At 53.2% G+C, this 26989-nt stretch overlaps 1 protein-coding gene across 1 annotated transcript in view; it reads right to left on the bottom strand.

Moving 5' to 3' along the window:
- EFCAB8 (EF-hand calcium binding domain 8) overlaps positions 1–26989 on the bottom strand; it is a 47302-nt gene that overhangs the window by 14818 nt on the left and 5495 nt on the right. Inside the window, 16 exon segments of the mRNA XM_088843847.1 lie at positions 202–414; positions 1238–1442; positions 2484–2554; positions 3744–3971; positions 5112–5225; positions 6572–6709; positions 8593–8744; positions 9059–9126; positions 13635–13765; positions 15829–15902; positions 17828–17952; positions 18513–18597; positions 18830–18935; positions 22107–22242; positions 22712–22815; positions 24336–24454. Coding sequence (XP_088699973.1) covers positions 202–414; positions 1238–1442; positions 2484–2554; positions 3744–3971; positions 5112–5225; positions 6572–6709; positions 8593–8744; positions 9059–9126; positions 13635–13765; positions 15829–15902; positions 17828–17952; positions 18513–18597; positions 18830–18935; positions 22107–22242; positions 22712–22815; positions 24336–24454 — 2069 coding nt within the window.

The following is a 26989-nucleotide window of genomic DNA, read 5'->3' on the forward strand; positions in this document are numbered from 1 at the left end:
GATGGGAGCCCAAGGACAGAGAAAGGCTTTAACTTCAGCTGTACCCTTAACCCTCGAGCCTGCAGACACTAGGTCTGTACTGGCCATGCTCCTGGCAGAGACTGGGCCCAGGCCCGAGGCAGCCACGGGCCTAATCGGAAGGGACCCCACCCGCGCCTGGCCAAGGCGCCTCCTCAGGTGGTGGGGACACGGGGCAGCCACCTTCAGGGGCACCGGCTTTGCCGGCTCCTTGTCTCTGGGGCATCTCATCACTGGAGGCGCCGACATCAGGTTCCGCCGCAGGTTGACATCGACCATGGCCCTAGTGCTGAGGCCCGGGTGCTGCGGGTGCGGTTTGTAAGCCCACTTCTCCTGATCAACGCAGGGCTTGCTGGGTCTGTGGCTTTCGAACACACAGTCATCCACATCCTCCACCTGTGCATGGGAGGGAGCCCCGTGAGGCACTGCCTCATCCCATACAGAAGGGAGGCCTCCCCGCGCAACGACAACACCACAGGCCCTCCAGGTGCATTGGGCTTGCTTCCCAGAAACCCTGTACCCTTAACAGCATCGGACCAGAGCTTAGAAGCCTGGCCCTGGGGCACCCATGGGCAGGGGACAGTGCCCAGGAAGGACTCGGTCTCCCCATCTGTAAGTGGACAGTGCTTTCCAAGTATTTTTGAGGTAGTTTTTAGTCTGAAGGGAAACTCCAAAGTATAAAATAGACAAAAAGCTGAAGCGTTCTGGAGAAGCTGCTGTAATAGCCTCCAAGTCTCTCTCCACAAGTTTGGAAAACTACTGGACGGGGTGACCCCAAAGGCCCACTCCAGCTTTAATCTGCAAAGATACAACCATTCAGAGACTGTGGGAGCTTCCCAAGTCCTACCAAGAGCCCAGTGAGCCCAGAGCAGTAATCTGCAGTAGCGATGGGTCAATGTGAGCCACCTTCAAGGAGACAGTAATCTCCTCGGGAGAATAGGACTAGAGTCACAGGGCTCTGGAGTCAGACATGGATTTGGATCTATTACCTGATGGCTGTGTGAACTCAGGAGAGATACTTAACCTCTCTGTGCCTGTTTCCTCATCTGTCAAATGAGGATAATTATAAGAACTACCACCTACCTCCCAAGCTCCCAAACTCCTCAGAACAAGTCACCATCACTCCCTTCCACCTCCCTGACCCACCCCCCAGCCCTACATGGTTCTGGCTCACAGATGAGAGAGCACAAAGAGGACAGCATGCTTCTGCTGACCATACCCTCTTGGGCAGCAAGGGCAAGGGGCTCTGAGAGGCGTTGAAATTGAGGATGGGCCTGAAGGTGCCAATGTTCCAGAACAGGATGTCCCCGTTGTAGGAGGAGGTGGCGATGAACTGGTTCTGGTACTTGGCCATGCTCAGGACATCCTCCGTGTGGAAGGTCTGCCAGTGGTAGCATAAGAGCACCGGCTTGATCTTGTGGAACCTGCACACATGCCCGGAGGCAGGAGGGTGGAGCGCTCAGCCTTATTGGTATCCTGGGAGAAGAACATCCAAACCTCTAGGATTCCAAGCACTGACCCAGACTGGAGCCCTCCAGAGGAGGAGCCCTCTAGAGGAGGTGCAGAGCAGAGTTGGAGTTCTGCCCTGCTGACCGCATTAACTGAGCATCTGCTATGTGCCTGCTGTAAAGGCCCGGTCCTAGGGGCTTCACATACACTAATCTTACAGATTCACCCCATTCAGACACCTGAGTAAGACCTCAGGCTGAAGGAAGGGGAAACTGTGACCCTAGAAAGGCTCTCTGAAGAGGACGGGACCCTACACTTGCTATTCCTCTGCCTATAATGTCACTGCTGTCCCCATCCCCTCACTGCTTCACTAAGACCTCTCCTGTTCACTCTTTAGATCCCACTCCACCCATGACACCTCAGATGAGCCTTTTCTGATGGCCCCTGACACTAGATTAGATTTTGTCCCCTCCCCATAGAAACCTGTATTTTTTTTTCATACCACTGAACAGACTATCATTATAAATTATTTTATTAGTGTCTGAGTTCCAGGAGGATGGAGACTTCATGTTCTTGCTTATACCCATTCCCAGCACCTAGCACAAAGCCTATTGGCCTCATGGGGTGATGAATAAGTGGATAGATGAGAGGACGAAGCAGTAAACCTCAGCCTGCACTAACTTCCTGCTTGGCGTTCCCGTCACCGGCAAAGCTGGGATGGAGGAGCCCACCTTCAGTAAAGAGAGAAGGGCCAGCTGCCCTCACCTCCCACGTGCACCCTGGCCAGCGGTGATTTCCTCGCTCAGTCGTGTCCGATTCCCTGCAACCCTATGGACTATAGCCCACCAGGCTCCCCTGTCCATGGAATTCTCCAGGCAAGAATTCTGGAGTGGGTTGCCATTTCCTTCTCCAGAGGATCTTCCCGTCCAAGGGATCGAACTCGGGTCTCCTACATTGCAGGGAGATTCTTTATTGTCTGAGCCAAATCAGGGAAGCCCTGCGCCCTGGCTACTCACGTGTAATAAGTGATCCTCTTACTCCAACCAGTCGTGTAGAACACTTTATTCATGTGGACAATCCCACTGATCTATTGAAGAGGAAAGGAAATAGAACTCTAAGGTACCTCAGAGAAAATAGCCCCAGGCCCCAAATGTCTTCCTAACCATACCAAGCAAGAAATCCAAACTCTCCATGATGATGAGACTTTCCCTAGTGGCGAAACCACCATATTTTTTTCAGAGTGCTTTCACATTCCATTATCCATGTGATGTACTTGGAGGCGGCAGATTGTGTAAGTGTCCATGTCCATCTTATAGGGGACAGGAGGGAAGCCAAGGTCAACTCTGGCTAAGGTCACACAACTGAGTCATAGGATCTGGACCAGTCCCTAATCCTTGGCTTCTTGGCCAAGTGCTCCTTCTGAGTTTCTTCAAGAACTGTGTCACAAGTTTGTAATAGGCTCAAGTCCCAAAGAGGAACTGCTGGCTTTGCACTTTGCCACACCCACAGACCTTCCTCACAATGCTGGTGGGCATTTCCCAAACAGGGGTATGGGTGGCTCTGAATCACACAACCCCACTGCCAACAAGGCCACCTAAAGCCCTAAGATGTAGCTGCCTGTGTGCTCAGTCGCTCAGTCATGTCTCTGCGACGCCATGGACTGCAGCCGACCAGGCTCCTCTGTCTGTGAAATTCCCCAAGCAAAAATACTGGAGCAGTTTGCCATTTTCTATTTCAGGGGATCTTCCTGACCCAGGGATCGAACCCACGTCTCCTGAGTCTCCTGCACTGGCAGGTGGATTCCTTACCACTGAGCCACCTGGGAAAATCCTCCCAAGATATAAGATGAGAAGGGCCAACACACTAAAAGAGCAAGAGTAGCTGACATCTGAAGAACGTCTGTGGAGGACAGGCCCTATTATCTATCTTCATTTTATTTAAGATTTTTTTTATGTGAACCGTTTTTTGTCTTTATTGAATTTGTTACCATATGGCTTCTGTTTTATGTGTTGGTTTTTCTGGCCTCAAGACATGTGGGATCTTGGCTCCCCAACCAAGGATCAAACCCCCCACCCCCTGCAATGGAAGGTGACGTCTTAACCACTGGACCTTCAGGGAAATCTCAACTATCTTCATTTTATGCAAACAGGCTCAGGGAGCCACAAAGCCAGGGAGTCTGTGTGCACAGCCTTTCAGGGAGACATGAAAAATAGCATGTGCTGGGGTCACAGGAGCTGTAAGGGGCCCCCAGGCCCCAGCTGATGGGCCAGACTGACCTCTAACTGGTCCGCATTGGGGAAGGTCAGCAGGCATTCGCCAACACTGTAGTTCCACATCTTCACAGTGCCGTCACGCAGACCCGTGAGCAGGCACCCCTCTGACTCATCCAGGGACATGGCGGTCAGCTCCACTTGCTGGTCACCCGTCACTGAGAACTCCATCAGCCTCCTGCCCGTCACGACCTCCCACACACTCACCATGCCGCTCAGACAGCCGCTCACTACCTGTGGGGAAGCACACAGCCGGGGCTCCTGGGGAGGGGAAGGCCCCCACTCCCAAGGGCAGCCGCCAGCTGGCATGACTGCTGGTAGCCCAGCCACCACTCAGTGTACCGAGAAGACAGGCACTCCGGGCCCTCCTGCTGCAGGACAACCCACTCTTGAAAACAGGCCTTCCTCTGCCCTGTGCAAACTGGCACAGTTCTTTTAGAAGGAACCGCTTTGGTGAAATCCCCTTTAACTCTGAAATGGGAATTTATCAGAATCTTTCCAGAGAAAAGCATATCTAATCCGGAAAAGACACTTACTGAAAAAGCATTAACATGAAGGATAGGAAAAAAACAACAGGAAATACACTAACGGCCCCCTAAGCAGGGCAATGCTGGGTAAAGATAGGTCTCCCCACCTGAAGCATCATGACTGTGACGACGAAACAGTCACAGGGATGTTCCTTCAGACTAACCTTCCCACTGAGAACATTTAGAAAAGTTGCATAAGGGGGATTTTTTTTTAACTGTTTAAGGGCATTGAGGAGCCCTAAGGTATGAGGAGTGGTGGTGCCAGGAGCCAGAACGAGAGGGAAACCCAAAGAGGTAAGTGCTGGCCTCCCACCACCAAGCCCACGTTGCAGCAGACAGAGCCACCCTACCCAGAGCCCGGGCCAGGAAATGGGTACCAGTGGGAGGGGGCAGAGGGCCCAGGAGCCCCTCCTGTCCCCACACTTCAGAATCTACATGCCCAGTTGCTCTGCCCAACGCAGAGATCTCTGCTCAGGACCACAGCCTGGGCTCCCTCCCCTTCCATAACAAAGTTGAAACACGGTTTCCCTAGAAATGACCTCCAGGAGCAACACCCACCCAAGGATCCTCAAAGAGCAGCCCACACCCCGTGTTCCATCACACACAGAGGAAAGAAGGCCGCCCAGAACTGACCTGGGGTGGTAGCCAGGGGCACACAGGCTCAGAGGAGTTTGATGACCCAATGGCCACTTGGTGGAGCTCCGGTCTCCCCCAGGGCAACCCCTGTGCAAGATGGCTGCTCGCCGATCTCCCGCTGCCCCGAACCACCACCCAAGCTTGAGAGTCCTGCCCCAGCCCGCCCCCTGTGCCTGCTGCCAACCCTAGAGACAAGCTGCTGCCCACTGACCTGCTTGAAAACCTTGCTGTAGAGGACGGCGCACAGGGGCGCGCTGTAAGTAGTGGACTTTTCCTCTGCTCTCCCAGGCCCCTGGGTCTCCAGGTGCCCTTTCAGGATTCCAATCTGTAGGGAGGAGGGGCAGACAATTGGGCAGTCAGAAGGGCCTGCTGTCAGGGACTGGACCCAGGGAGAAACTTCCAGCAAACCAAGACACCAAGACACCCTCAACTGCATGCAGGCTTGCTGACACCTCACCCCAACTCCATGCCCCCACTTCCTGAGATCAGAGCTTCCAAACCCTAGAGCTTCTACAACCCCAAAACCCAGTCCAAGGTCCCTTTTATAACTTCTGAAAAGCATAAGGCCTCGATTTGGTGTCCCCTCATCCAGGAAGCCTTCCCTGACTGCCTTAGCCTCCAGCCAGGCTCAGGATCCTTTCTCTGTGCTCCATGAGGCACCCAGCACATGTCTACATCATAACGCACAGCATTTTCTATTAAAATTATCTGTTATGCTACTCCCCCATGAGTTCCCTGAGGGATGGGCCAGTGCCTAATTAATATACTCTCCTCTTTGAAATGGACTTCAAAGGTCTGTTGAATTCAGCAAGTGCTGACAGCCGTCCTGACACACAGCAGAGGGAAAGGAACCCACCAACTCCCTTCTCAGGACACCTGCCATCTGGGAGAGTCAGCCAAGGGCACAAGGACACTGTGTGTGCCACCCGGTCAACAGAGGGAAGAAGAACCATGTAGAGCTACCACTTCCTCTCAACCACAGATGACCCCCTCGTCTCCCTTTCTGGATCGAATCTCTTCTACTGGCTGCCAAGCATCCCTGTAGCCCCCTAACCTCCACCTTGTCACAGCACCCCCACCACCGGCACCCTGGACAGTCAGCCCCTTGTGCTTCTCCCAGGCTGTCCCATCCTGAGGGGTTCAGGGCAGACCTCACATGGGCACCAGCTAAGTCACGGCTCACAGACAGGCTTCACAGCAGGTCCCTCCAGGTTCTCTCCTTCAGAGGGACTTCTCGGGTGTGGGTGTGGACCCTGCCCTCCTGGGGGGTTCACGATTTGGCAGGAAAGACAGTCATGTAAGCATGACAGGACAGAGTCATAAGGGCTGTGACCCAGGGCAGGCAAGGGAGCCTGGAGTGAAGGCTTCTAACCTAGCCTGGGGGTCAAGGTGGGCTTCCAGAGGAGGGAGTGGAGGAGGCAAAGGTCAAGAGAGCAGCAAGAGCAACATAGAGGGTGACCACTGGGAGCCTAGAAACAGTCCTCCAGGAAATCACAGGGGACAGCGCTTTGAGGGCCAGGCCACAGAGCCCAGCAGCTTTGTCCTCATGACATAAAGCAGGTCAGGACAGGATGTGACCACCCCTCGGTGTCCCGTGGGTCACAGACCGTGGCCATGGCCCGGACCCTCCTCGTGCAGCCGTGGCCGGCCTTCCTCCTGCACCGCACTCACTGAATAGGTGCTGCAGATGAGTGAGTTGTCCTCTTTGTGGAAGTAGATGCTGGTGATGGGGCAGTGTCCCAGGGCAAAATGCTTCCCGCAGAAGGACTGAAGGCACTGGTAGTCTTGCAGGTCCCACACGCGAATATTCTGAGGGTGGGAAATCGGCAGAGAGGTCAAGAGTGGGTCCTCGGGGATGCAGCTGGCCTGAGGCCGGGGGGTGCTCCTGGGAGCACAGCCACCGCGCTAAGTCACTGCCACAGACCACAAGCCTATGACGGAGACACTGTGCACGTGTGCTTAGTCGCTCAGTCGTGTCTGACTCTGTGCGACCGCATGGACTGTAGATTTCCCAGGCAAGAATACTGGAGTGGATTGCCATGCCTTCCTCTATGGGATCTTCCCTATCTAGGGATCGAACCCACATCCCTTACATCTCCTGCATTGGCAGGTGGGTTCTTTACCACTAGCTCCACCTGGGAGGCCCAGAGACATCGTTCAGTTCAGGTTCAGTTCAGTCGCTCAGTACAGTTGCTCAGTTGTGTCCGACTCTTTGCAACCCCAAGGACTGCAGCACGCCAGGCTTCCCTGTCCACCACCAACTCCCAAAGTTTACTCAAACTCATGTCCATTGAATCAGTGATGCCATCCAGCCATCTCATCCTCTGTCGTCCCCTTCTCCTCCTGCCTTCCTTTATTCCCAGGATCAGGGTCTCTTCAAACGAGTCAGTTCTTTGCATCAGGTGGCCAAAGTTTTGGAGTTTCAGCTTCAGCATCAGTCCTTGCTTACGGTCAAATGAGGAACCTGAGCCATACACTCTACTCCCAGTCTCCTCCTCCCAAGGTGTCTACCCTGCTTGAGCATCTGCTGCTCATCAGCTGACGATGGAGAACTCACCAGGCAGCCCATGCCCCACCAGACATGCAGCTCCCACCCCGGCCTCCCTCCAGTAAAGCCAGGCGGGGCACAGACAGAACTGCCAGCATAGTTGCCCAAAAGCCCAGCCTGTCCCCCTGGGTTCCTCCCAAGTTGAGGAAGTGTCCCCAGAGGGGCCCGTGGAAGTCCCTGTGGGACACTCCTCACCCGGGGGCATTGGCAGCAAACTGGACAGGGCAGGGGCTTGAATCCACAGACCTCATCCACACCCTGGCTCTGCTCATCGCTGACCGTGAGCATCTCTTTCTGTCTCCCCACCCCTCCAGTCTCAGAGTCTTCATCAGAGGGGACGATGCCCAGCTCCCGGCGCTGCCAGCAGCATTCCAGACAATAACAAGTGTGGGGTGTGCTGGGGAGCATGTCCTGGTGACCCAAGGGCTCTGCCCACTCCTGATCTACCAAGTCCCAGAAGACACAAACTTGTCCCCCGCAGGAAGACACCTGGGACTGTATATGTGCAATCCCCAGTAGGTGGGGAGAGATTCTGAACCCATAGCTCAGAGGAGCAGAGTAACGGACCTGAGCAGAGGACCTCGGGCATTTGAGAAAGGTCCAGCTGGCCCTGACAGCCAGGGCAGCCAAGAGAGGTCACTGGGAGAGCTGAGAGCAGCAAGTCTGGGTCTGGGGGAGGGGAAAGGCTCACCTGTGTTGTACACCTACCATGTGTCAGTCAGGCCACTGCTCCTTTACCACCTGCCTTCCTCTAAACCACTCAACAGGGATTCTCTGGATGAGGAGACTGAGACCCAGTTAAGCGAAGGGCCCGCCCAGGACCACAAACTAAGTAGCCAGGCTGGGCTACATGGAAAGCAGCTCTAGTGGGCTGCTCCGAGCTGGGCTCAGGCTTCTATTGTGGTGGGGGGTGAGGTGGTCAGAGACACATGGTGCCACCTGGGGTACCCCCCTCTAGACCTTTGGCCAGGGGTGGGACCATGGGCAGGGAGGTCCCACCACTCCCTGAGCCTCAGGCTCCCGCCAACTGGCAGCTCCCTGGCTAGCTGAGCTAGCTCATTAACCATGGGCCAGCATCTTTGGGAAATGGGAACTTATGGGCCGGGGGAGTGGGCATCAGGGCTGGGCTCCCCTAGGGTGACACCTTGTCCTTGGAGACACTGAAGAGGATGCTGCTGTCCTTGCCATTCACAACGATGTGTGTCACCGAAGTCTGATGCCCCTTCATCATCCACAAGGGCTTTCTTGAGAAGTAGGGGTTCCACAGGCGGATGAGGGGGTCATAGCCACCAGTCACTGGAGTTGAAAACTGGGTATCAGCCACTAGGGGCTTGTGCTGGGACCTTGTCCTGGGCAGGCCTCAGACTCCAGCCAGATGACAGCTGCTGTTACGACCCATCCCTGCCCTCCCCACCCCATCCCCTCCACTACCAAGCCAAGCAAGCCCGTATCACCACTCCACCCCAGATGCCCATGAGCGGGCACCAGAGCGGCCAGAGGCCAGACACCACGAGGCTTCCCCCTCAACACTGATAGGTCCCACGCCCTCAGCAGCCCTCACCCTAGTCCTGCCAGACCAGCACCTTTCACGTGATACAAAGGTTACTTACCCAGGACGTTCTTTTCTGGGCAGTAATCGAAACAAAGAATCCCTTTTCTCAAATTCAGCACTGAAACCCTACAACAGCAAAGGAGGCAGGCTGGGACCTGTGACCTTGGGAGAGCTTCTGAGCCTGGGGTGGGAGGAGCTGGAGGCAGGGCCGTGGTGGGGAGTGGGGGGTACAGGGACGAGTCATTACCTCTCCATCCAAGGAGAGGAGCAGCCCCTGGGACCCTGCCCTGGGCTCGCCCTGCAGCCCCCAGCTCATCGGGAACCAGCAGCGCCTGGAAGAGACGCCCAGCCCCGCCTGCATGCGAAGGTGAGAGCAGCCCCCAGAGCAGGAAGCTTAACTCCACTGTCACCTTCACTCTACTGGGATGAGGGTCCTCCCACCCAGGACTCAAACCAAAAGGTGGGGGAGGGGAGGGCCCCCAAAGGCTCGGGGGAGAAAATAAAGTTCCTGCTGCCTGCTGGTCCCGGTGCGGGCTGCTGTCTTGTGAGTCACTGGAACCCTTACACACCCTGAAGACGGTCAGCAGCCACGATGAGGACACAGAAAGAGGGAGCTTGGCCAAGGCTGGGGGGGGCGGGGGGGTGTCAGGACTCAGACCCAGCATGAGCGTGACAGGAAGAGGCAGGAGGCTCAGAACGCGAGCCCCAGGAAAGTAAGAGGTGCGGCAGGGCTGGAGGGTAGGGGGGTTCAGGGGGGTGCTCAGGAGGGCAGGTTGGCCCAGGCAGGGGTTCCGGGAAGGTCAGGGAGAAAGTCAAGCCCACTGGCCTCACAGGCCCCAGAGCCCTAGAAGCTCTGTGCCTTTGCATGTGCTGTTCCCTTGTGTCCACAAATCCTGCCCCACCGACTCTTTCTACTCAAACTCTCCCTTCAAAACTCAACTCCAGGCCTTTACTGGTGGCACAGTGGATAAGAATCATCCTGACAGCGCAGGGGGTACGGGTTGATCCCCAGTCCAGGAAGATCCCACATGCTGTGGAACGACTAAGCCCGTGCGCCACAACCACTGAGCCCACGTGCTGCAACTACTGAAGCCCATGTACCTAAAGCGTGTGCTCTGCAGTAAGAGGCGCCCCCGCGACGAGAGGCTCCCGCACTGCAGTGAGAAGTAGCCCCACTCACAGCAACTAGAGAAAGCCCGCACACAGCAACGAAGACCCAGCACAGCCACAAGCAAATAAACTCAACTCCGCATGTTCTCAACCAAACTTGGCCCTGAACTGCTCCTCTGCCACTACCCAGAGGCCTAAGCCTGGTTATCACCATAGAGCCTCCCTCTCCTGAATTCCCATTATTCAGCTGAGCCCCAAATCCTCTTTGTCCACATCCCACCAGGGCCCAGGCCCCCTTCACTTCTGTATCAGCCTCCTGGGGTGGGGGGCTCCTAACCGCCTGCTTTTCTCCCAATTCCCTGTGCTCCCCACCCCCCAGCCAGAAGGATTCCTCTAAAACTCAAGAAAAGCATATGAGATATCTGTGTTGTCAAACCAGATATGTCTCCCTCCACACTTACTGTGTGCAAAGAAATATTCTGGAAGAACTGTCTCAAAATGTTACTAGAAATTATTTCAGGCTGATTCACCCATTTATTCAACGAAGCTTTCCCAGTTCCTATGCCCTTCCAGGATGAGCAGACAGGATGCTCCTGCCTTCACTGGAGCCTCCCTTCTAGAGGAAAACCACCAGAGCAAAGAATAGAGAGACAAGGAAATGGGCATGTACACATCATGGCAAGTCCTGCAGGGAGAGAAACAGACAGCTGGAGGAGACCCGGTCTGCAGGAGACTTCTGCGTGGGGAAGAGATTGGAAGGTCAGGGTGGGACTCAGGGAAGACGTCCACAAGGCCACTCCAGAGGCAGAATTTGGGTTGACAGTGCCCGCCCCACCTGCAGAGGCCATGCCCCAAGAGGGCATCACCTAACTCACTGGAAAAGACCCTGATGCTGGGAAAGATTAAAGGCAGGAGGAGAAGAGGATGACAGAGGATGAGATGATTGGAAGGCATCACGGACTCAACGGACATGAGTTTGAGCAAGTTCCGGGAGTTGGTGATGCGCAGGGAAGCCTGGCGTGCTGCAGTCCGTGGGCTCGCAGCATTGGACACAACTGAGAGACTGAACAAGAGCAGTCAATGGTGTCACCTGCTGGCCAGAGTGTGTACTGCACTCACACATGAAGAAACGGGGTATGAGCATGTGTGTAACTACATATTCTGCAACCCAGCCCTAAAATATATCTCCATCTCCACTCCTGGCGGACTCCAGGCCACTATCATGTGTACCCTGAATTAATACAATGGCATCCTTACTGGTGTCCTTATTTCCCCTCCTGCACATATACGGCTTCCCTCTTAGCTCAGTCGGTAAAGAATCTGCCTGCAATGAAGGAGACACGGGTTCAATTCCTGGGTTGGGAAGATCCCCTGGAGAAGGAAACGGCAACCCACTCCAGTATTCTTGCCTAGAGAATCCCATGGACAGAGGAGCCTGGAGGGCTGCAGTCTATGGGTTCACAAGAGTTGGACAGGACTTAGCGACTAATACCACCGCAACCACCACTTGCAACAGAGCAGCCAGAAAGATGCTCCGCGAGTCAGACCACACCATTCCTCTGCTCGGAACCGTCCTAGAACCTTGCCCATATCTAATTCCAAATAATAATAAAAATATGTTTTTGAGACACTTGGCTAAAGATTAACTTCAATAGTACTAGGAATATTAAAGCGTTAGTTGCTCAGTTGTGTCCAACTCTTTGCAACCCCATGGACTGTAGCCCACCAGGCTCCTCTGTCTATGAGATTTTCCAGGCAAGAATACTGGAGTGGGTAGCCATTCCCTTCTTAAGGGGAATCTTCTCAACCTAGGGATCAAACTTGGAAAGCGTTATACTATTTCTCTACTTCTATTTGTTTAAAATCTTTCATAAAAGGAAAAATGTTTCAAAAACAAAAAAACAGGCAGAGAGGAGCAATGCAAAGGCCTAGGGGCAGGAGCATGCTTGAACCATGAGGGGGCCAATGCGGCTTGAGTGGGAAGGCAGCAGGGCCAGCCACTGAGGCTCTTGTGGCCACAATGTGGTAATCCGTGTGACAGCCTCCTGCCATTGAGACCCAATAAAACAAGAAGCTGAATGAAAGACATATCACCAACATGAGGTAATACTCCCACCAAATCAGAGGAACCAAACCGACAAACCAGCTCCAAGCAAAATGCCACCACACTACTCCACTCAAAGCACAAAAAGCAAGATGGAAGCCTCCCCACCACCCCAGGCATATGCTCCCCTCCTCCAGCCTAGAGTTAGTTCCAGGACTTGAGGACTGGATAAAGGAATGGGGAGGAGGCCCCACAAGATTTCAGATTAATTTATGTTTGAATCTTTTCTACATATACGCATATACCTGTATGACTAACAGTTGATTTTATTTTCTTGGCTGCACAATGCAGCTTTTGGGATCTTAGCTGTCCAATCATGAATGAAACCTGGGCCCTCAGCAGTGAAATCGTGGAACCCTAACCACTGGACCACCAGGGAATTCCTAACAATTGATTTTCAAAAAATAAAAAAAGACAACAGAAGAAAATATTCCCTCTAGGGTAAAAGAATCAAAAATGAAGGAAATATATTAGAACCATCTCCAAAGAATTAGCGTGGCCAACTACTGAATACAGGCCACGTACAGCGCTCACTCACGTAAGCCTTGAGGTAAGTGAAGGGCTGTTATCGTCCCCTTTGACAACAGGAGGAAACGGAGGTTCACAGAAGTAAAGCAATTCACATTCATCTCTTCACTCAGAAAACATTTTTCTGACTGTCTCATACTGTGTGCCAGCCTTTGTGCTGAATTTTGTGTATAGATTGGTAGATAAAAGAGACCTTGTATTTTTGCTGCTGGTGGCAATGCCAGAATGATTAAAACCAGACTCTATAAGAGTTCTCATCACAGGAAAGGAAAAAAGAAATGTGTAACTGTGTGTGGTGGCAGATGTTAACTAGACTCACTATGATCATTTTACAATACATGTGTCTAGTCACTCAGTCGTGTGCAACTCTTTGGGACCCCATGGACTGTAGCATGCCAGGCTCCTCTGTCCATGGGGTTCTCCAGGCAAGAATACTGGAGTGGGCTGCCATGCCCTCCTCCAAGGGATCTTCCCAACCCAGGAATCGAACCCAGGTCTTCCACATTGCAGGTGGATTCTTTACTGAGCCACCAGGGAAGCCCTCACAAATTATATATGAGTATCAAATCATTCTATTGCACACCTGAAACTTAATATGTCAATTTTCAAAACGGACAATCTCAATTTAAAAAAACAAAAAACAGACTCCAGAGCCCATATTCCAACCACCACAGCCCACTGTTGGCTCTCAGGACACACACTGATTCTTTGTACCCAGCCTGATCCACAGGCCTCTGTACTGCCCACAGGAGATGCCACTGTCCTGGAGGCAGGCCACCTCTCAGCAGGGATGGCCACGTGTGGCTGAAATGAAGCCGGCATCCCAGAGTCAGTGTCACCACCCACCCTCTCCCAGACCCACCACCTCCACCTGGAGATGGGTGCCCCTTACTTGAGGCTGTCTGGGACTTTGGATGGCAATACTGTCAGCACCAAAGAGGACTTGTCAATGGCAGAACAGGAGGCCACCAGGTTCAGCTGGGGGATGAACTTGACCTGTTGACACCAGTTGAGGTGGAGAGCCTGGAAAGAGAGTGATGGTGGTGGGAGACCCAATGCAAGCACAGTCGTCCAGGCCCAGCTCCCAGAAAGTGGCAGGTATCAGGGGCTGGAAGGGCCAGGAGATCCCGAGTCTAGTGCTAGTGATCAAGGCTCTGACAAAGAGCTCCGGCCCCGCAGTTCTAGCCAGGTAATGTGACCAGGACAGTGTGGCCACCAGTTGTCAATGGAACAGGTGAGAAGCACTGAAATCTCCTGTCACATGAACTCTTGTTTATAGATTAGAGGACAGGCTAGGTCAAGTGCATACTAATACCATTCTCTGTGACACCATCCCAAGGTGGGAGAAAGGATGGATTCAAGTCTGCCTAGTCCACAGCCCTTGTCATCCACCCTCATCCCTAGTCGACAGGGAGCCAGTGCTTCCCGGCTCCCCCACACCCTCCTCATGTTTGTCAGGATGAGGTATGCAGAACACGAGGATGTTATCTGGTGCAACTTGGATGGAAAAAGGGCTGCAACCCACAGGCCAAGGGCATGGCCTGACTGGATGCACTCTGAGGTCTGGCCCATGCTTGGCCTTCCAGTCAGAAGATTTTCCTCTCTAGGACAAGAATGGACAAGGTGACTGGAGGGGTCGTCAGGAACTGAGGTGGGTTTCATGTGCGCTGTTTCACCAAGTGCCTGTCACGGTGAAGGCTGGAGGATGATTTGATTACCAATGGCTGATGAAGCGATCAATCATGCCTATGTAACGAAGCCACCATAGAAACCCAAAAGGATGGGACTCAGAAAGCTTCTGGGATAGAGAACACGTACAGGGAGAGTGGGGACCCAGGCAGGGGTGGGAGCTCCACCCCACCTTCTGCCATGCCTTCTGCATCTCTGCTGTTCCTAAATTACATCTTTTTATTAAAAAACAAAACAAAACGGTGATCTAGTGAAGAAAAACCTTTCTCCAAGTTTTGTGAGCTACTCTGGCAAATTAATCGAACCCAAGGAGAGGGGTCATGGAAACCTCATTTATGCCGGTGGGTCACAGCACAGGTGACAACCTGAACTTGCACTTGGCATCGGAAATGGAGGGCAGTCTCGTGGGACCCTTAACCCGCAGGGTCTGATGCTATCTTTGGGTAGACAGTGTTAGGATTGAGTTGAATTATAGGAAAGCCAGCTCATGTCAGAGAACAGCTCAGAGGTATGGGAGAAAAACAATCATTGTGACAGGTGCCACAATCTTATATGCCAGGGGGTCCCCAACCTCCAGGATCTAATGCCTGATGATCTGAGGTGGAGCTGATGCAATAATAATAGAAATAAGCTACACAATAAATATAATGTGCTTGAATCACCCTGAAACCATCCCCCACCCCAGTCAATGGAAAAACTGTCTTCCATGAAACCATTCCCTCATGCCAGGTTGGGGACCACTCCTATAAGCGCTTCAGTGAAGGGATGAAGGCAGAGGTGGATGGCAAGCAGGACTGTGCTAGGCTGGCTGGTTAGGACCCAAAGGAAGTAGAGGGGTGCATACAGTAAGTGGGGGAGAACATGGTAGCCTACAGGAATGGCACGTGTCAAGGTCCTGCAGTGTGGAGGGCTTTGTACTCAGAGAACAGGAAAGTTTGCTGGCATTTCTGTGGCAGAGGGAGGAGAAGCAAGGTAGAAAGCAAGAAACAAGCCAGGGGCCAGAGCCCTTCCTGTCCTGATGGTCGTGGGGTGCACTTGAGACTTTGTTCAAACAGGACAGCTACTGGGATTTTGAGCAAAGGAGTGACCTGACTGTATTTCTAGCTAATGATTCTTGAAGTTGCTGAATGCAGAAAGCACCATGTGGAGAAAGGAAGTGGGCACTGATGAGAAGCCACCCAGGAGGGGACTGTCTGAGCAAGGAAGGTGGTGAGAGAGACCAGCCTCGCCTGGGGATTCTGCAGAAAGAGCCGGCGGGACCCAGCAGGTGCCTCCACCCCTTCCCCGGGGACCAGTGCCACAGACCCAAGGGCAGATCCACCTGCTGTATTTATTTCTGAGTGGTACATGTGTACAGATAGTTACCATGGAAACAACCAAGGAAAGGGCCCCCTTACCTTCAGCCGGTAACTTCTATACATAGGGGACTTCTCACTTAGAAGCCTCCGGGTAGAAACATTGGTCCAGTTATCTGATAGGGGAGAAAATCAAGGCCCAGGTCACCAAGTCTTCCTATTTGCAGGACAAACAAGACCTCAAAAGCAAGACCCCTTCAGCTGGTTTGCAACTCCCATGCATCTCAAAAGGCTTTCGCATACAAATGCTTGCTCAAGCCTCCCTGCGTCCTGGCGAGTTCAGTGCAGACACTGAACTCAACACCCAAAAAACAGACCCGAGCCAATAAACACTGCTGCCCAGAGTCCCCCTGTCAGAACTGGAGCCAGATTTTAGAGACTCAACTCTTCCCTATTGAGTCTCCATTAGAGAGCTCGGATTCTGCAGGAGCGGAGAATGAACTGAGAACCTGGGATCTTATTCATTCTGAAAATAGTCATTTGGGAGTTTGTCATTCTGCTTCAAACTACATGCCCCATCTTGTCTGGCAAATACAAGTTCCAAGAAGAAGGTGCATGTATGTGTCATAAAGCAAGCATGTCTGGAGCATGCATGGTAAGCACAGCCCTGCCCTCCACTTTCTCTCCTTCCACCTTATAGCAAATCCATGAACTGAATGTGCTCATCCCCATTCGATTAAGGGAACCGAGGCACAGAGAGGTTAAGCAACAGGGTCCAGGTCACACAGAGCTGGTCTGTCCAGACCTTCCCAAGGCAACACAGTGCTATACGCCCCTTCTTGTTTGTCCCCAGCCTTGAGTCAGCATGTGGCGTGAAAGGACTCGCATTCAACACTCCAGCCTCATCTGCCTCCCTTCCAATTTCCTGTCCACCACTCAGCTCAAAGAACACCACAACCTCCGTGCCAATCTGCAGGGTGGCATAGAGTGACCAGGGTGGGCTGGCTCAGGGCAGGGTGGGCACCAGGGGTAGAGGCTGATGAGGCAGGCACATGGGGTGCCAGACCCCTTCTGCGTCCAGGGCAGGACCCGTCTTCCGCCTGGCCGGTAGTGGATGCTGCCCAACAAGCTAGGCAGGAGGTGTCACCAAAGCCTGGGAGCCCCTGGAGAGAGTCCTGCTCAGAAACTCTGACTGGAAACCCAAGTAGCCACTCTGGAATCCTGGATGGAGGGGAGTCAGTGTTCCTGGGGGCTGGGGCCCCTATGGCCTCCACCTCCTCTAGATGGATGTGGAGCAGCCTGGAGGACTGACACTGTGGGTCGAAGTCTCGATCCTGGGCAGGGTCCAGCTCAGACAAGCCCCCGACAGCCCCAGGCTCCAAGGCCATGGGATCCCTTGCTGCTTGGCAGAGCATCCCCAAACAGCACCCTCCAGCATTTAGTCAGCTTGAGATACAGCCCAGCAAGAGGTTCAAGTGCCAGCTCCGGGGCAGGCTGCCTGCCTGGGATCTCAGTCATCACTGTGGGGCCTGTGCAAGCCTTCAGCCCCTTTACCCTCCCCTGCTCCTCCCTTAGCAGACTGACATCAGCCCCTCCAGGCGCAGGCGAACTGCAGGAGGTGACATGCTCAGCCCCCAAGGGCTCGGTGAAGGTCAGGTGCTGATTCATGCTGTGGAGCTGGGCTTTCCTCCAGGCCCCGCAGAGCCCACCTTCAGGGCAGCCTCTCAGCTCCACCCCACTCCCCGCCTACAGGCAGCTCCCAGCCACGGGGAGCAGAACTCTGCTCACATGATGGAGGAAGCATGCCCTTGTCCCAAGGCCCAGAGGGGTCACACAGCTGCCACAGATTTTTTATCCCTAGGATGAAGAGGGTTCTGAAGACTCCCTGCTTCAGCCCCTGAACCAGCCCCCACAGGCACAATTTCCCACCTTCAGAGAGACTGCCCGTCTCCTCAGCCCTGTCCCTGCCCTGCTGTCACCCGTCCCCTACCCCTGTAGGTGGTTCTGAGCTGAGCACACTGGTGTACCACCTCCCCAGGGACAGGATGGGGAGGAGCTCCCAGGACAGGGCCATCTCCTCCAACTCCCCACGCCTCCCTACCCCATTTGGAGGTCCTGGGGAGGACTCGGGGGTTGAAGAGCCCGGTGGTCACATCATCAGAGGTGAAGATGATGACATTGCCCTTGGTGTCCCCGTAGCAGAACACAGCCCTGTGGTAGTCCGACCTGGAAATGGGGAGACAGAGGAGACCACGGAGCAGCTGGGCATGTCCGGCACCACCGCCCACCCCTCCCTGACTTCCGAGGCCCTCAGCCACCTCAGGAGTGAGGGCAGAGCCCACACAGCTTTCCAGCCTGGACCCCAACAGCCGACAAACATGGGCCCAGCTACCCGGATCCAGACCATCAGGGAACCAGGGAACAAGAGAAATCAGCACATTTTTTTAAAAGCTAAATAAATGGCTCTCTGGTCCTTCGGCAGCTCTTTGCAGGTCACCCTACCAATGGACCATGACGTTCTCAGAGCCCTCAGGCCACAGCAGGACAGGCCAGCTTTGACGGCTAACCCGGTGCAGGAGGGAAAGGAAGAGGAGTCGCGGAAGACTCAGTGGTCTGAGTGACCACGAAGAGAGGCCTGAAAGAGGAGCGGCTTGGAGGAAAGAGGACACAGGTACAGAGGTGGGGCCACTCCAGAGCCACTTCCAGAGAGGTTTTCTGGAGACCCCAGCCCCACTGAGTGATGCGGCTGCTGCCGAGACCCTGAGGCACTCTCCCAGGAGACTCACCAGTAGTCCATGGTCAGGACGCAGCTGTCCAGATCAGTGAAGGTGAAGACCCGGGCACATTTGTGGCTGCTGATATCAAAGAACTCTGGGGAAGAGACAAAGGAGGAGGCCCGCAGGGGAACCTAAACCTGTGTCCTAGGCTGGAGGCGGGGGGCGGTCATCTCTGGTGACAGTGAGCTGCCTCACTAGTCACCACCCAGCAATCCTCCCAGGGGACTCCAGTCCAGCTCATGGTTGGCTGAGTGACAGATCTCTCCAAGTGCAAATGCACGGCTCCCAGTGGCCGGGCGCAGGCCTGGGGAGCGGCAGGGACTCACCTATCCTCTGGTCCGTGGATGCAATGGCCACCAGGTTCATGTTGTGCAGACATACCATATCGATGACCCACATCTGCTGGCTGTGGGACGGATGGATCTGGTAAAGCTGCCAGAGGGGGACAGAGGAGACCTGGTCTGGGGCAGCTCGCTTCAGAGAGCACAGGATCCTCACAAACCCTCTCCTGTCCCCCGAGGCCCCAGAGCCAGACACAGACCTGGTGAGGAACCCAGCCTTACCACCAACTACAATGGTGGGGCCTTGGATAAGCTTCCAATTTAAAAACCAATTTCCATGTCTGTAAAATGCTTGCTCCTTGGAAGAAAAGCTATGACAAACCTAGGCAGTGTATGAAAAAGCAGAGACATCACTGTGCCAACAAAGGTCTGGCTAGTCAAAGCTATGGTTTTTCCAGTAGTCATGTATGGATGTGAGAGTTGGACCATAAAGAAGGCTGAGTGCCGAAGAATTGATGCTTTTGAACTGTGGTGTTGGAGAAGACTCTTGAGAGTCCTTTGGAGAGCAAGGAGATCAAACCAGTCAATCCTAAAAGAAATTAACCCTGAATATTTATTGGTAGGACTGATGCTGAAGCAAAACTCCAATACTTTGGCCATCTGATGTGAAGAGCCAACTTGTTGGAAAAGACCCTGATGCTGGGAAAGACTGAAGGCAGGAGGAGAAGGGGATGACAGAGGATGAGATGGTTGGATGGCATCACCGACTCAACGGACATGGGTTTGGGTAGACTCCAGGAGTTGGTGATGGACAGGGAGGCCTGGTGTGCTGCAGTCCATGGGGTCACAAAGAGTCGGACATGACTGAGCAACTGAGCAACAACAACAAAAAAAAATTGGGCTTACAGAACACTTATCCTCACAACCCCTTTTTAGAGCAGTTTGACAAGCTCATCCAAGTTTTAAATGTGCAGTTTGTGATCCTGGGATCAGTTTCCAAGAGGCATCTACTGATGTGCTTGCAGGTATTCACAGAGAAGCGCAAGCAGGAATGGGCACTGCTGCCCAGCTATGACAGCAACAGGCCAGATGTTGTCTGGAAAGGATGCCCTACATAAACCCACACACCAACCACTGCCGAGACATTAGGAGCAGGGAGCTGTGTACATACAAGGCAGCATAGTTACCACGATCTATTATTAAGTGAAAGAGCGAGGTGAAAAGCAGCATTCTAATGTGCTATCATTTGTGTATTTAAAAAGAAAGGTGGGGTGTATGTACAGGCTGTCCATGGAGGAGCACCCCCAAACTGGCTGCAGCAGCTGCCTCCAGTGAACAGAATTAGGGTTGTAGACAGAGAAACTGACTTTTCCACACCTGCCCCTCTATGCCTGAATCTTTTTTCTCCGATTTTCACTGAGATATAATTGACAACTAACACTGGTATTCATTCTGTTTGTTTTGCCTGAATCTTGTTTACCATCTGCCAGTGTCACCTGGCTTATTAACGAGAAACCGTCCCGCCAGGTTGTGAGGAATGGATGGAACCATGACAGATAAAGCATCTGAGTGCTTCCTGGCATCGGGGGGGCTGGGCCAGGCAGGGGTGCCTCCTGCCCCCCTGGTGCCAGCCTCGCACAACTCTTACACAGACAGAACCTGAGCTGGCATTCCCGGCGGGGGACACCCCATGCAAAGACGGGTCAGCAGAAATGAGCCGCGCTATCCAGGGAAGAGGAAGAATCTGCATTTTACTCCCCGAATAATGCCACACAGGCTCTGAACTATCCCATCAGAACCCAGAGCACCAAAAGCAGGGGCCTGCACTGACAGAGGGGGCAGCAAGGACAGTGGACCAGGGCCCCAGAAGCCCCTCTCTGGCACCAGGCTAGGGTCTCACCCACACACAATGGAGGTGATGGCAACGCCCATCACCCCCGCTACCGCCCCACACACACACACACATGCTGGTGTTCAGACTAGAAACAGACCCCTGGGAAGTCTCAGAGACTTGCCCAAGCTTGCACAGCTGGCAAGTGAAGCCCAGACTCGGGCTTTCAGTCTGCATGACTGCGGACCCACAGTGAGTGTGCGAGGCACTGGTGCCTGGTGGCTCACTCTTGCCAACATCCACTTGCCCAAGCAGCCCCTCAGGGAAGGAGGCCCACGTCTGCGGCCCTCTAGGGGAGCCTCCCTCTGTCCTCTTTGGCCCTCCCAGGCTATGGCCCTCGGGAGTGCCAAGGTGACCACATAGGAGCCACAAGCAGAATCTCAGGCTATAATGTGTTCCCCAATAAGCACACAAGAGAAACAGAGGGTGGAATCTGCCAGAAACCCCAGCCTCAGGAACACAGGGGCGAATTTCCAGGAGCACCTGAGAGAGTTTCTGGAACTCCACCGACCTCGGTTCCCTCCATCGGCCACCGGGGACAGGGGGATGACCCAGAATCCTCCCACCCCAAAGGATGACATGACCTCCGATGCAACTAAGAAACACTCTGCAGGCACACAGCATGCTCACTCAGCCTCCTCTGAAGAGCAGGCCTTCCTCATCTGCTGGAGGAGGCTGGACTGGCCTCGCAATGCCAAGTCCACAGCGGGTGTTCCTGAGCGTTTTATCATTCACCGCACTGGGCCAGGAGCCGACGGCTCAGACGACCGTGATGATGACAATGTCGGCTTATGCTGGCCAGGTGCTTACTGTGTGCCTTGCCCTGCTCCAAGCACCAGGCATGGATTAGGTCATGAAATTCTCCTGGCAGCCCTGTGTGTAGGGGGTACTATTACTAAGCCCACTTGCAGATGAGGAAACTGATACACGGAAAGCACTGTAGTCACTTCTATGGTCACACAGCTGAGAGATGCTGCAGTCAGGCAACATCTGCACCTGGCAGCTGGGCTCCAAGGCCCATGTTCATAGTCACTGTGACTTCCTCCCTGGTCCAAACAGAAGATTTGAACCATCAGGACTTGGTGGTGGAGTGGATGGGACAGGGACAGGAGGTTGATCACAAGCTTGGTGGATGGCGATGCCATTCACTGCCCTGGGGGACACAGGACAAGGAAGTCTGGTGGACAAGGTAGGCTACAATGACAGTCAGTTTGGACCAAGTGGGTTTAGGGTGTCTGTTGGGCATACAAGTGCAGTGGACATCCAGGTGGAATCCTAGTCTCAGAAGAGAAGTGTGAGGCTCATGGCCCCACAGGGAAGCCAGACCTGCCCCCAAGAGCAAGCACGGATGCCTAGCCCACAGGCCCAGAGGAGCAGCCCACTGGGCGTGAAGGCAGAGGCTCTTCGACCACCCGTGTGGGCCCTGCTCACCCTGAAGGAGCTGGTCAGCGTGAAGGACTCCGACCAGAACTGCAGGATGCCGTCCTTGGTGACAGTCAGGAAATGCCCAATCTTCTTGAGCCGCTGGACTAAGAACTCCACTTTCACGATTTCACACCCATGATTCCTGTGGAAGGTGATGAGAGGGGAGCCCACGACAAAGTGGAAAAATGCCCAAAGGATAGACAAGCTTCCCACACCCGCACCCCGAGAAACTTGCTCCTTGAGATGCGGGCTCTGCCTCTCCCACAGGGGACTGTCACCACTAACAATGGTGGCCAGAAAGAGAGGAGACCCACGAATGATGCTGGGGTGACACGGGGATCCCAGAGTCATAAGTTTAACCCATGCAATAGCCAGTCAGCTTCCTCATGATGGGAAGGGCCAGATGAGATCGGGAATAGACGTTCTTTTAAGGGAAAAACAGCCCACAGAAGGCAAGTAGAGTGGGCTTGTGATGAAAACTGCAAAATAAAAATGTATCCAGCCACAAATCTAGTGCTTAGAGATGGAGAGGGGACTCAGGAAGGGGCGCAGGTGCAGGCCGGCCCCAGCCTCATCCAGACACAGCCTTCAGCCCAGGGAGAGCTCCTTACAGGGGGATGATCCTCATGGGAAGGTGGAAGCGGAGGCGGTACTGGCCCCTCATCATTTTCTCCTTCCCCTGGAACTCGCGCATCACGTAGTCCACGTACTCCTGCTGCCTTGGGAAGAAGCGCCAGCAGGGTGGGTGTCGGCCAAACCAAGCACCGGCTTCCAGTGACTTCCCCTTCTCCCCCAGCCCCTTCCAAGTGTCTCTGGGAGCCCCCGGAGGCTCTGGTGGAGGGAGGCCACCAAGCACCGGTGCTGTTCTTGGATATACATTGGGCAGAGGGCCTGTTTGCACATGTAAGTGAAGATGGCACAACAGAACCTCCCACCTTATCTCATGTCTGTAATTCTACATGATCCTCACCTCACTCCACAGCTGGCATCTCCTCGGAGTCCCTTTATCCCTCCCACTGTACAGATCACAAGACTGAGGCCCACATGAGTATAGACGAGTCGCCACCGCTCATATATCAAGTCAACAGCAGGGAAGCACCCATAAGCCACAAGGGCAACTCTGGCTCTACTGACCAGCCTTGTGAAAACACGGCCAAGGCCAGAGCGGACCACCAGGTGAAGTCATAACAAGAGACAGGGAGCTATGAAGAAAGGTCATGGTGCAGATGACAGAGTGCTAGAAACACGTGTATCATAGACTATTAAAAGAAATGGGCAATGGAGGTTCAAGAAGGAAGGGACTTACGACTGATTCACACTGTTGTATGGCAGAAACCAACACTACGTTGTAAAGCAATTATCTTCCAATTAAAAGGAAATTTAAAGAAAGAAATGAAAGCCAAAACCACACATAAAAACGGAATGCACATCCATGCTTGGGGGAAGGTATGACAGAGCTGACTACACACGGACTCATGAAGGAAAATCCCCAGGTCTGAAGACTGACTCAGCTAAAGTAACTCTGTAAGCTCGGGCCAGTTTATTCTTCTCTTCTCTTTCAGTTTCCCAGTCTGTCAAACAGAGGTACATTACCAGCACCGACCCCATAGGATTCCTGCGAGGTTTGAGTATAATCATATTTAGCCTGCTTAGATCAATATCTGCAATAAATGCTAGCTGTCATTGTCAGCACTGCTATATCAATACATCAGACTGCTTTTTTTTGTACTTGACTGTGTTCTGCATTCTAAAATGTTGTATATGCTCATCGTAGAACATTTTAAATTGGGGCAAGGGTAGCGTTATTATTAATATGCTCTGAAACTCTGACATTGTGTGATTTACCAGACACTGAGCGAGCATCAGGGGCCAGGGGATGGTTGTGGCACTGGCTGGAACCCCCTTAGCCAAATGGGAGCCTGTGTGCAGGAGTGTCACATGGCAGCTGGAGGCCTCTGCTGCTCACCACTAGGGGCACAGCCGACCTCACGCAGGGGTCACCAGCCTTTGTCACACACTATCCTGTCCCCTGGAGGGGAACAAGCCACAACGAGTCCAGCTCTCAGGAGTCTCAAGAGGGCTCCCTTGAAGACTCCAAGTGTTCCCTCTACCCAGAAAGTCCCCCAGAATCTGCCCTCCGGATCCCCAGCCCTCCTTGTGCCCCTCTGACCAGCCACGGCCCATGCCTCCCAGCCTCCCCCCAGCTCTCTGAAGCAACAGGGGCGTCCTCCTCACCCAGGTGATGAAGCCGTTACAGTTCAAGTCTACCTTCAAAAACAGTGCCTCCAGCATCTCTTCTGACATATTGCTCAGAATCTTCTTCACAGCGTTAACGAAAGTCTTCATGTCCAGGGCTTCAGGAGACAGAAGGGAGAATACCGCCCTCTTCATCGCAAGTCCCTGGCCCTATCACCAGCCAGTGTTCCTGGATGTCTGGGTGTTGGGGTGGGGGCACACAGAGGGTCACGCTGCTGGGTCATCTTTTCCATTTTATCTGTTCAACATTTGATCACCCACAAATCCTGGCTCCACACCTGCTGCATGAGAGCATTGTTGTGGCCCCAGAGCAGTGAGGGGGGACGGAACTAAAAAAGATCAGATCCGAGATCAGATCCCATTTCTGAGCAAATAAGACAGACCAGGCATTGAGACAAAGAAAACTGATGAAAACTCATAAATATGTAAATAGGGAAGGAGAAAATCTTCAACAATGGCAACAAAGAGACACAAATAAATCCAAAGCTATAGAGGGAGAAGACATGTGCATCTTTTAGAGGCAATTAAAATACAACCTTGGGCTAGAGAGAAAGATGAAAAGGGGAGAGGGACAAGGAACAGAAGGACAAGAACCAAATTTTTTCCCCTGCTGGGTTTTGTGGCTACAAGGAAATCTGTCTGCAGAGGGGTCAATTACTCCTGTCTAGGTTTCTAAAAAATAATCACAGTCCTTAAAAAGCGCACTCCTATGGGGACTTCCCTGGTGGTCCATGCTCCCAGTGCAGGGGGCCTCGGTTTGATCCCTGGTCAGGGAACTAGATCCCACATGTCGCAAGTAAAGATACCAAGTACCACAACTAAGACCCACTGCAGCCAAAAAAATTAATAGAAACACTTTTTTAAGTGCTTCTAAAACCCGCTCCAAATACATGGAACTCTCACCTCGGCCTGAAGGCTCTTCTCTAGGACCTCACCTCCCACCCCTGTCCCCTTCATTCTCTGCTGCAGCCACCATGTCTCCACACCTGTCATCTCAAGGCCTTTGCGCTGCCTGGTTCCTCCACAGGGAAGCCTTTTCCCAGAGACTCTCTAAGGAGGCGGCACACCACCCTGCCTGGTTCTAACGCCCCCTGATCTTCCTCATTACCACCCTGGCAGTGAGCTCAGGGAGTACAGGGCTAAGCCTGTCCTCTCCGCGACCGAGTCCTTACGTGAAGCAGATGCTTGTTCCCTGAGTGTTTCCTTCAGCACTGGGGGATGTGATGATGATGACTGAGTACCAGTATCATCGGAGTTCATTCACACTGCCTGCCTGATGGGTGGCGGGGGGGACTTGGGGCAGGGTATGAGGAAAGTGTGGCACAGAGAGGTGGGTTGTGAGCCCAAGGCCACATAGCTGCTGAGTGGTGGCACCGAGCCATTCCCAGCAACCTGGGGGTCACGCTCTCACCCTGCTGCATGCTCCTCATAAAACCACCAGCTCTGCGCTACAGCGACAACAGTCATCGCTTGCGGCTGGACTGAGGAACAAATGAAAGGTGCCCTGCTTAAAGAAAGATCCAGCCTGCTCATCCGGAGTGACAGCCGAGAGCCTGACACGTTTGGGTGACATGTAACAGTCCCTCTGTGTATCAAACGGACATCAGCCCACGAGCTCGGAGCCATCCCCTCGGGGAAGAGCTGGCAGTCAAAGTGCTTTTGTGCAGAATTAATGAAAAAACTCCTCTTGACAGCACTACAGGGAGAGTCCTTTCATTGCTGTTTAAGAATCTATATATATTGTTCACTGCCGTATTACTTTCATATTCTTCTTCTTAAAAACAGCTCAACATTCAGAAAACTAAGATCATGGTCCGGTCCCATCACTTCATGGCAAATAGATGGGGAAACAGTGGAAACAGTGGCTGACTTTATTTTTGGGGGCTCCAAAATCACTGCAGATGGTGACTGCACCCATGAAATTAAAAGACGCTTACTCCTTGGAAGGAAGGTTATGACCAACCTAGATAGCATATTAAAAAGCAGAGACATTATTTTGTCAACAAAGGTCTGTCTGGTAAAGGCTATGGTTTTTCCAGTGGTCATGTATGGATGTGAGAGTTGGACTGTGAAGAAAGCTGATCGCCGAAGAATTGATGCTTTTGAACTGTGGTGTTGGAGAAGACTCTTGAGAGTCCCTTGGACTGCAAGGAGATCCAACCAGTCCATCCTAAAGGAGATCAGTCCTGGGTGTTCATTGGAAGGACTGATGTTGAAGCTGAAACTCCAATACTTGGCCACCTGATGCGAAGAGTTGACTCATTAGAAAAGACTCTGATGCTGGGAGGGATTGAGGGCAAGAGGAGAAGGGGACAACAGAGAATGAGATGGCTGGATGGCATCACCGACTCAATAGACATGAGTTTGGGTGGACTCCAGGAGTTGGTGATAGACAGGGAGGCCTGGCGTGCTGCGGTTCATGGGGTTGCAAAGAGTGGGACATGACTGAGCAACTGAACTGAACTGAAAAAAACTGTTGAGTACAAGAAGAGACTAAACACAAAGTTGTCCTGGAAAGGATGGGTACACTGTGGGAACCAGTCAGGTCCCCTGCACGTTGCTGCTAAAAAGAAACACTCACCCAGTCTCACACATATAGTGAACAAATGGTTCATTAATAGCTCTTGTGGTCC

This window comes from Moschus berezovskii, chromosome 15, assembly GCF_049115385.1.
Source record: "Moschus berezovskii isolate FMDL1 chromosome 15, NW_MosBer_1.0, whole genome shotgun sequence".
NCBI classification, from domain to species: Eukaryota; Metazoa; Chordata; class Mammalia; order Artiodactyla; family Moschidae; genus Moschus; species Moschus berezovskii.